The following is an 11,177-nucleotide window of genomic DNA, read 5'->3' on the forward strand; positions in this document are numbered from 1 at the left end:
TTAACAATATTTAAATTTTTTTATTTGGAAAAAAGGATAGCGTCATCTGCGTATATTTAGAGTTGAATGTCCTTATGTCTACTTAAAATACAATTGAGTTTATCAAAAGCGATAATAAAAAGAACTACTAAAAGGGTTATAGAGACGCTAATATAGAGAAGTGATTTTTCGTGGAAAGAGCGTTAGACGCGAAGTGTTAAATACGCAACAAGGCGTCCATAGTGCTATGCTTTTGTTTAAATGCAACTTGGTTTTGCGAGATCAGGTTATTTCGAGTGATAACCCACATAAGTCGGCGGGAAATTATTATTTCCATTTTTTTCATAACCAGGAAAGGAGGGTGGTTGTGCGGTAACTGTTCATTTCGGCCGGAGGTTTAATTGCTTTGGGAATTGGCATGATAGTGGCTGATCTCCAACTACGTGGGTATTTTCCTGAGCTAAAAATGGCATTATATATTTCTAAAAGCCTGATTTTAAGAGAGAGTGGCATTTCTTTAAGCATTGGGTAGGATATCCGGTCATCCCCTGGGGTTTTACCCTTTGAATGCATGTTCGATTTAGGCTAATGTGAAGGTTTTTTTCTAACCATTTTGCAGGTGATGACAGAGCTGTCGGAAAATAGGACTGCGATAAGTAGGCTTCTTTTTGGTGTACGTATTCGGCTGAAAAGTTACTGTCAGTCAAATAGTTTGACCAAAGATGCCCGAGCTCTTCGGCGATATCCTGAGAACCTTTTACGACACCTGAACCGCACTTCTAAAATTGAAATGGCTGTGGTGGTACACCGGGCAGTCTCTTTATGTCGCGCCAAACTTTTTTCTAAAAAGTTAAAGAGGATATCCTGGAGGTAAAATTTTTAAGACAAGTTTGTTTGGCAACAAGTACAGATTTTTTAAAAACTGCATTGTCACTGGTGTCGGACATTCTGGCCTTGTGAACAGATGTTGGTTTTCATTTCGAAGCCTCTGAAGGCTGTAATTCCACCACAGAACTGCAGCCTTGCGCACAACCCGTTTGGTTAGTGGAATACTACAGTTGGCTGCGGACCTAATTCCTTAAGTTATTTGTGCAACTTGGTGGCTCAGACAACCGGACTTCCAATCCATAGCTGTTTGTTCGCACATAGATCTATACGCATTTCAATTGGCTAAATCTATTTTAAGTTTAGGTTGGGGAGGGGTAGGGGCAGTACTAAAATTATGGAAAAATCAATAGACATGGGAAAATGATACGGAGTGATCAAGGAAAGGTTAACGTGGGTAAGGGAATTTTGGGTGGATGGAGGTGTGGGTCCTACTTCAAAAGAGCCGTCCTCTACGATGCGAATTCTAAGCCAAAGACCGACATTGACAAAGCCTTATCTCAGATTGCTGCCTACAATATTCTAGAAAATTAAGCGTTTTTACAATAAACTCAGGTATTGGATCCTACATATAAGCTACCGAGCAAGACGCACTTACGAGATGTGCTAATGTTAAATTATTTCAACGAAACCTCTGCCCAGTTATAAGTAATACTTGAATATGTTTCGCATATAAAAATTACACGTGACTTGTGGTCAGCAAGTTTGTTTCGCGCAAACCAAAAACGTTATCAGCAAAATCTTGCACAAACAAATATCAACCACAAAGAGAAAATAAAAAACCCAACAACACCAAACACACGAAAACCTCTAATACGGGCTCAAGCCCTTCATTAGCTATCATGACGGACCCACCAGACATTTTCAAAATCTCATCAAAATCGTATCATTCCCAATTAGGCGACCCGAAATTTATAATAATTTAAAGAAAGGACAACGAGTCGTTTGAAAAAATATCACCATTTCACCGTGGACTTTGCCTGTGGAGGAGAAGTTGACGGATGCAAAAAAATAAGAGACGGAACATTGTTAATAAAAACTAAAAATGAATTGCAAGCCAGAAAGCTCCTTAAACTTACAAAAAACGCAGAAATGGAAGTGACAACAAGCGAACATAAAACATTGAACTTCTCTAAGGGAGTTATTTATTGTAACGACCTTAGATATATTGACGAAGACACTATCTTACAAGAACTAAAACCACAAAAAGTAAGCGAAGTTAAAAAAATAATGAAACGACAAAACCCCAACTCTGATAGCAGCAACACCACTCTAGTTGAAACCGGATTAATCATTATCACATTTGAAACACACAAACTCCCAGAAATATTGCGAATTGGATACGAAACAGTGCGTGTACGAGAGTATATCCCACTTCCCCTTCGATGCAGAAAATGCCTCCGCTTTGGTCACCCAGCACCAATATGCAAAAGCTCCGAAACCTGCACTAGTTGCTCAGAAACAAAACACACAAACGACAATGAAACATGCAAAAACGAAAAAAAAATGCCTAAACTGCACAAACAACCCAGAACTTGACCATCAGCACAGCCCAATCGACCGCAAATGCCCCACTTTCATAAAAAACCAAGAATTAACAGCTATTAAAACCACACAAAAATTTTATCACAAAACTGCCCAACGTATTTACTTCGAACGACACGGATTTCAATCGAGGAACACCTATGCCAAAACACTTGCAAACGCCACAACTCAGAGGACAACTAACCCTCAATCATCGAATGCTAATATAAATACAAACCCAAACACAACACAACCGCAACATAAAAAAAAACACATCAGGAACCAAAAACTTCTCCATTAAATACGACAGCTACCGGCTTAGTCACAACAACTCTACCATCAGGCCAAACTCTTCAACGCCATCACCACCACGATTACGACAAACTAGAAGACATGGTTATTGACTGCATCACACATACCAAAAAACCAACCACATCGTACTCGTCACAACTCACAGAAGACTCACTAAAAATAAAAATCTTCCATAAAGATAAGTCTTAAAACCTAACAACTAATCTTAAAGCATCTAAGACTAAGACCAAAGCGCTAAATAAAATCCAACTCACTAACAACAGCGACATCGAATCTATATAGAACCTTAAACTCAAACCGTTAACACTACCAATAAAGTTAAGTTACAAACTTTCATCTTCACTAAAATGTCATTAACAATAATTCAATGGAACATACACGGCTATAGAAACAACTACACAGAACTTCAAATGTTAATTAAATCCCAGAATCCACACATTTTAGCCCTTCAAGAAACCCACATATCAAACCTATCCTCACTCCCCTCCCCAATAAATTATACACTTCACACAACCACAACGGCTTTGGAGGCGCTGCCTTTCTCATCCACAACTCCATCTCCCAAAACCCCATGTCTCTGAACTCCGACTTCGATGCCGTCGGAGTTAACATCCACTCTAAATACAAATTCAACATAATTTCTACATACATCTCACCTTCAAAATCATTTAATACCAATAACCTCGAAAATACCTTTGCTTCGCACAATCTGCACACACTTGTCCTAGGGGACTTTAACAGCTGGCACCCCTACTGGGGTTCGCCTAAACATAATGCCAGAGGGAAAATAATAGCGGACTACCTAGACAAATCAGACTTCATCCTCCTTAACGACAAATCCCCTACCCACTTCTCCACCCTCAACACCTTCACTCACATCGACCTATCCTTCGCATCATCGCCATTAGCACCCGAAATACATTGGGAAGTGTTGGACGACCTATATGGCAGTGACCACTTCCCTATTCTTTTATCCTTGTTTAACAACCCATCCTCTCCCTCCTTCTTATCCAAACCTTCCTTCAAACTAAGATCCGCAGACTGGGAACTCTTCAAAGAAAAATCCCTCCTCCTCAACACTTCAATCCATCCCAGCAGCAATGTCAACCGCGAAGCAGCGCTAATAAAAAAAATAATCACTCAAAGCGTCCATTTCTCAATTCCCCAAAACACAACCTTCCCCCTCCATCGCACAGTTCCATGGTGGAACAAGGAACTAACTCTTCTTAAACGGGACAAATCCATGAAATGGAGAACCCTAAAAAGAGAAGTTACTTCCTTCAACACCATGGAATACAAAAAGCAAACACAAAACTCAAAAGAGCCGTCAGAATAGCCAAAAGAGCTGATATCCGTAGTTTTACTACGGATATCAATCAATTTTCTGACCCCACGAAAATGTGGGCAAACATCAAACGACTTTGCGGCATGCACCCACAAAAAAATATTCACTGTGTTGGAGCAGTAGATTAAGTTTTATTGTTAGTTTTAAGGAAAGATGAAAAGAAATAATTATTTGAATACGCAGGCAAAATGTAAACAAACCACCTTAAAAACCAATGTACAAAAGCTTATCAGTTTCACTCAATCTTGAGCACAGCCGAGTTGTTGTGATCTAACTGATAAGCTTTTCAGTTCGTGGCTATGCGAAGTGTTATGCTGCTCTCGGGAGAACATGAACCGATCGAACCTCGAAGCAGCTGGCAGCAATAAACTTTGGAACCAACTTCGTTTCGTTTGTCTCGTTTTTTTTGGAAATTCCCCAGCCGCTAGTCGCAAGTCTTTTTTTTGTTTAAATTTTTAAAGTAATTTTTCCGGGAAAACTCTCCCGGATTTTCATGGCGCCCGAACAGGGACTACGGCTAGTTTTGTTATTAATTTTCGCGTCGGAAAAACAATCGAAAAACAGGGCACCTCTCGTCGTCTCGGCATCTGTTTAGTTTTTTTAAAGTTGTTGGCGAAAATTCTAGCTGGTGGAATTCGGCGAAGCAGTGAAGTGTTGGCGAAAGCAGTTGGATACGGAAGGAAAGTGCTTGGAAAATTATGCCTAACAACAACCAGGTATTCAGTGCCAAAAATTAAAATTTGTGAGCACTCCACCTTATGTGTGTATGCGTGCATTTTACATGGTATTAATTCTTGGAACCTTTATATTAGAAATATTATTACACCCCAAATATACCCTAACTTCCGAATAATAAAATAAAAAGTGAACTGCCTTTGACAAAACTTACGGTGTTTTAAATTTTGCGAGAATTTGAAAATTTTATGTGCGTTATATACATACGCTGCAACTTAAAAAGTACAGCTATATCTACATACATATGTACAAACATACCAGCGTTTCGCCGCCAATTTCGATTCCCTTTTGTGCATTTGCAGAGCAGTTATTTGTCTGCTATATATAAGTGTCAGTGGCTTCTATGCTGTACATATGTAAAACAATACATCGGTTAATTTTTAGCGCAATTTGCAGCGGCAGTGGTTTTCAAACTGTATATAGCCAAAAGTTCCTACAAAACTCGGCAGTGAATTTAAGCCCTGCTCACAGTTTTATGTTTATATGTACATATTTGCCTGCATATTAATTCGGTAAATATTCAAAGATTCGGCCTGGAGAAAAAGTTTAATACATTTGTTGGTTTTTTTTTGCCGGTGTTTGTGGGCATCTTTAACCCGTATGGGATCCACTTAAATAGTTTGGACAATTTATTTGTCAAATGAAATTCAACATTTGTGCATTTTTCGGCTTTGGTTAAACGGAAAATACACATACAAACGTATTTTGTGCATTTTGGTGGTGCTTCTGCGCAAATTTAACCCCTTATCCAACCCAATAAATTTTTTTTGGAGAAATTAAATTTGTTTAATTTTTAAAATTTAAAATTTAGATATTGTTGGAAAATTATTAAGGAAGCATTTGAGCATTTTGGAAATAAATTTATTCAACCCTTGTGTCCGACTGGTTTTACTTGGAGTATTTTATTTTTTTTATATTAACCTAAAATGTCTGAGAAAGAAAAGGAATCATCGTCAAAGCCTAGTGCTAAACTAATAGTGGCTATGCAAAAACACGGCAGGGTAATGAGTGACATTCAACGTATGAGAACGTCATTCGAGGAAAAAACCATTTCATTCGATAGGTTTCAAATGGAATACCGAATGCAACTTCTCGAATCATATTGCGAGAAATTGATGGATATTCAAGGAGATATCGATGTACTAAATCCAGTGAATGATTTAAGAGCGTCTGTTGAGGAGATGTGCATAATTACAAAAGCGTTATATCGGTCCGCAATGAGAGAATGCGAGCCTCAGAGACTTAGTCAAAGTGATATAGGTGGTTATCGTCATTCGTCTCAGTTGCCAAAAATGAATCTACCGAAATTTAGTGGAAAACATTCCGACTATAAAAATTTTATAAGTCTTTTTGAGAGTTTAGTTCATAACGACCCATCTCTAACAAACATAGAGAAATTTAACCATTTGCTAACATGTCTAACAGATGATGCATTAGGTACTGTGAAAGCTTTTCAAATTTCGGATTTAAATTATGAGAAGGCATTGGCTAGTCTAAAAAACGTGTACGATAATAAATGTTTGATCTTTTTTGACACGATTTCTCAGCTGTTTGACCTCCCGCAAGTATCAAAACCCTCTTCATCAGGCTTGAGGTCTCTTATAGATGAAATATCGGCCCTCTACGCATCGTTACAGTCCTTGGGTAGTGAAAAGGAAATAAACAACGCAATTTTTATTCACATAGCAATGTCCAAAGTAGATCACACAACAAAATCCAGATTTGAGGAACAGCTAGATTATAATACGCTGCCTACATGGTCTGATTGTGCGACTCTGTTGAATCGGCGATATCAACATTTAGCTGCTGAAGAGTCAACCAAAAGTAAAGGGAAGCCTAACCAAGGTTCCAATAGAGGATATTCCAAATCTTCCTTCTCATGCACACAAACAGATCGCAGACCTGAATCAAAATGTCGATATTGCTCAGCGACAAACCATAGTTTAGGCAGTTGTCAACCTTTCATGGCTTTATCAGTGATCCAACGGTTCGATTTTACGAAACACAATAGGTTGTGTATTAATTGTCTGAATCCAGGTCATCCAGTCAAGAAGTGCAAAGCAGTAAAGTGACGCGTTTGCTCCAAACCTCATAACACACTTTTTCACAGATACGGGGTAGAGCAGCAACCAACTTCTTCGGGATCGCTTCCTCAAACGCAAGCCCAAGCACATTCAGTAGCATTTGATCATCCCAATCAAGCCCATTCTTGTCATGTTGCAAGTAGTGACCAAGTTATTCTTGCTACGGCTGTCGTTAAGGTACGGGATAGATTTGGACAGTTTCAATTCGCACGAGCTCTGTTAGACTCAGGGTCTCAAATAAACTTTATGGCCGAGGACTTAGCACAGCGTTTGCGGTTACGCAGGAAAGAATCCTATTTGAATATGACTACTGTAGGAAAGAACGACTCGGTAGTACGGCACAAAGTCCACGCGTCGATTCATTCTCGCGTCAATGCTCATAGTTTCGCTACTGATTTTTGGGTATTAAGCTCCATTTCCTCATATCAACCAGATAATGAAGTCAATTGTGCACAGTGGAAAATTCCAGCAAATATTGAATTAGCAGACCCTCGTTTTCACAAGCCTGCAAAAGTAGGCTTACTAATTGGGGCAGAACCCTTTTTCGAACTTCTCAGCGTAGGTCAAATAAAATTGGGTTCAGAACATCCTTCAATACAGAAAACTTTATTAGGATGGATTGTTTCGGGAAAGTACACTCAAGGCGTATCGAATAATGCTCAAGTATGCAGCGTCACTGGTAGTGTAAATATAAGTTCTCTCGACTCTCTTGTAGAACGTTTTTGGGAATTGGAACACGTCCCGGAGAGATCGAAGGCTGTGTATACAGCTGAACAAGTTGCTTGCGAGCAGCACTTTGAGAAAACAGTACACAGGCTTTCGTCAGGTCGTTTTGAGGTTAAGTTGCCATTTAAGACAAATCCAAGTGTTTTAGGATTATCCTTCGAAACGGCAAGGCGCAGATTTCTTGCGTTGGAGCGCAAGCTTGCAAATAATCGCGAGTTACATGACATGTATCAAAGTTTATGAAGAGTATCTTAACCTTGGGCATATGTCGCTGCTTCCAACACCTCCTCGGACAACACTATTACATTCCACATCAATGTGTCCTGAGACCTGATAGTAGCACCACAAAGTTGCGAGTTGTTTTTGACGCTTCAAGTAAACGTCACCTCGATCTCATTAAATGAGACTCTAATGGTGGGTGCAACGATTCGGGAGCTTTACCTATTTTGGCAAGATTTCGATTACACAAATATGCCTTGACTGCTGATATCTCGAAGATGTATAGGCAAGTTAACATTGCCAATGAAGACAGAAATTTCCAACTTATCGTGTGGAGGGAAAAGTCGACGCAAGCTCTCCAAACCTATCGCCTCAACACTGTCACTTATGGAACAGCCTCTGCTCCATTTTTGGCCATTCGTTGCCTCTTTGAACTGGCAAAAATTTACTCTGAGTCACATCCTGTCGCATCAGAGGTAATTTCAAGTGATTTCTATGTAGACGATATGCTCACAGGAGCAAACAGTTTAGAAGAGTTGGAAGTCATTCGCAAAGAAGTGACCAAGGTGTTAGAGTTCGGGGTTTCCAGCTGGCCAAATGGGCAACAAATCACCCAAGTTTGATGACTAACCAGGGATCAGAAAAATCGCTTATGTTCAACACTTCCGAGTCTGTGAAAACGCTTGGGATGAGATGGAACCCTCAGAGTGATGCCTTTCATTATAGTTTGGAGGATTCGTTTCAGTCCCTACCACCAACTAAACGCAACATTTTATCAGTCACAGCCCGTTTGTTTGATCCCTTGGGATTGTTGTGCCCGCTGATCACGAGAGCTAAAATCTTGCTTCAGGAACTGTGGCGACAAAAACTGGATTGGGACGAATCGGTTCCCATGAATTTACATACCAGTTGGAATGAATTCAAACAGAATTTACTACAAATTGACCGGATATCCATTCCTCGATACATTTGTTTGTCTTCCTATGACAGTGTTCAAATCCACGGATTTGCTGATGCATCGAGCCACGCCAATGGCTGTTGCATTTATATTCGTACCGTGGCTGGGACAAATAGTTTGTCAAGACTGCTGACCGCCAAGTCGAGAGTGTCCCCCCTCAAAACCAAATCAATTCCAAGGCTCGAACTGTGGGCAGCGCATCTGCTTGCCAAATTATGGACTCAAGTATTTCCCTTGCTTAACAAATTAGAGTTTGAAAGCATCAACTTCTGGTCGGATTCCCAAGTCACTTTATACTGGCTAAAGAGGGATCCGTCCACTCTAGCTACATTTGTTGCGAATAGAGTTTCTGAAATTCAAGAGCTCTCAGAGAATGTTGTCTGGCGGCATGTGCCCACGGTAGATAATCCAGCCGATTTAGTATCACGTGGAACAGATATAGAGGGTTTAAAATGTACGCTATGGGAAAATGGACCAGAATTTTTACTCCGACATCCTAACGAGTGGCCTCGTTCTCATCAGACTGAGCTTTCACCGGAGTTACAGTTGTCCGAGAACAAGAAAAGCGTGGCAGTATGTTCCGTCACAACAAATCAACCGAATGTCTTCATTGAGCTTGTTAGAAGATGTTCGTCATTCAATAAACTCCTGCGGATTATCGCATATGTAAATCGGTTTATTCAAGGGAAGAAAAATAATCGCGATAAGGTTATTTCGGCTAACGAACTTAAGTTATCGTTTCTAAGAATGGTCCAAGTATATCAAGGAGCTGATTTTGGTTTAGAATACGTCAAGCTAGAGAAATCTGAATCTTTAAGCCCACAGCTTCAACGTCTAAATCCTTTCTTACACACTAGCGAACTAGAAGGCGTAACACTTCAATTAATCCGAGTTGGGGGAAGGTTGTTAAATGCACAAATTCCGTATGATGCCAAATTTCCAATATTACTGTCCTCAAAATCAGAATTTTTTTCGCTATTTCTTCGAGACCTGAATCGTACTCATTACCATGCTGGCGCCAAGGTGATGGTATCACTTTCGAGACAGCAGATATGGCTAATCAATGCGCGAGAAGCGTGCACGAAAGTTGTCCGTAGCTGTGTCCACTGTTTCAAATACAAACCAGTGCTAATGGGTCAGATAATGGGCAATTTGCCAGCCGATAGGGTCAAGTTAGCACGCCCCTTTTTGGTTTGCGGGGTAGATTTTTGCGGACCATTTTATGTGTCACTAAAGATCCGCGGTAAACCTCCTATCAAGACTTATGTTGCCGTTTTCGTGTGTTTTTCGTCAAAGGCTGTTCACCTTGAGCTAGATGTAGATTTATCCACTGACAGCTTCTTATCTGTTTTTAAAAGGTTCGTCGGGAGGAGAGGGCTGCCGCAGAAGATGTACAGCGACAACGCCACGAACTTCATGGGAGCGAGCAACGTGCTCAAGGATCTGAGCGCAGCGTTTCACCGCAGTCAGGAACAGTTGAGAGGATACGCGGCTCACGATGGAGAGGCCCTGACTCCAGGACATCTGCTTATCGGACAGCCTCTAATCACGCTGCCGCAAGAGTCCGGCACAGGCGGAATCTCCAGCAAGGCCAGTTGCGGATATTTGAGGCGGTGGCGAATGCTGTCCGATCTCAAGCAGCAGTTTTGGGCCAGCTGGTCCAAGGACTACATCGCCAGCCTGCAGCATCGCAACAAGTGGTGCGTCGAGGGCCGCGATCTGGAGGTCGGGTGTCTGGTGCTCGTGCACGAGGACAACATGCCCCCGCAAAGGTGGCTTACAGGCCGCGTGGTGGCAATAACAGTCGGTGAGGACGGAAGAGTGCGTGTGGCGGAGGTACGGACGTCAGGAGGCGTCATCAAGCGCGCCATCCACAAGCTGGCATTGCTGCCAGTAAGCAACGCTCCTAACGAGGAGGTTAAAGCGCCGGAGGCCTTCAACGGGGCCGGAATGTTGGAGCAGTAGATTAAGTTTTATTGTTAGTTTTAAGGAAAGATGAAAAGAAATAATTATTTGAATACGCAGGCAAAATGTAAACAAACCACCTTAAAAACCAATGTACAAAAGCTTATCAGTTTCACTCAATCTTGAGCACAGCCGAGTTGTTGTGATCTAACTGATAAGCTTTTCAGTTCGTGGCTATGCGAAGTGTTATGCTGCTCTCGGGAGAACATGAACCGATCGAACCTCGAAGCAGCTGGCAGCAATAAACTTTGGAACCAACTTCGTTTCGTTTGTCTCGTTTTTTTTGGAAATTCCCCAGCCGCTAGTCGCAAGTCTTTTTTTTGTTTAAATTTTTAAAGTAATTTTTCCGGGAAAACTCTCCCGGATTTTCACACTGCATTTGCAACCATGGGGTTATTACCGACCAAACTGAAATCGCAAACACATTCGGTCAAACGTGGTCAGA

General features: G+C 41.0%; 1 protein-coding gene across 1 annotated transcript; it reads left to right on the forward strand.

Moving 5' to 3' along the window:
* The first annotated feature begins 4,629 nt into the window (after positions 1-4,629).
* On the forward strand, positions 4,630-10,921 carry LOC108103727. Its single transcript, XM_041819459.1, has 2 exons — positions 4,630-4,761; positions 10,126-10,921. The coding sequence occupies exon 2, from the start codon at positions 10,157-10,159 to the stop codon at positions 10,730-10,732; it is 576 nt and encodes a 191-aa protein (XP_041675393.1). The 5' UTR covers positions 4,630-4,761; positions 10,126-10,156; the 3' UTR covers positions 10,733-10,921.
* Positions 10,922-11,177: the final 256 nt, after the last annotated feature.

This window comes from Drosophila eugracilis, unplaced genomic scaffold, assembly GCF_018153835.1.
Source record: "Drosophila eugracilis isolate 14026-0451.02 unplaced genomic scaffold, ASM1815383v1 contig_1477, whole genome shotgun sequence".
NCBI classification, from domain to species: Eukaryota; Metazoa; Arthropoda; class Insecta; order Diptera; family Drosophilidae; genus Drosophila; species Drosophila eugracilis.

Coding starts and splice junctions, on each gene's coding strand:
- LOC108103727 (XM_041819459.1), top strand. CDS start 10,157: ATGTACAGCGACAACGCCACGAACTTCATGGGAGCGAGCAACGTGCTC.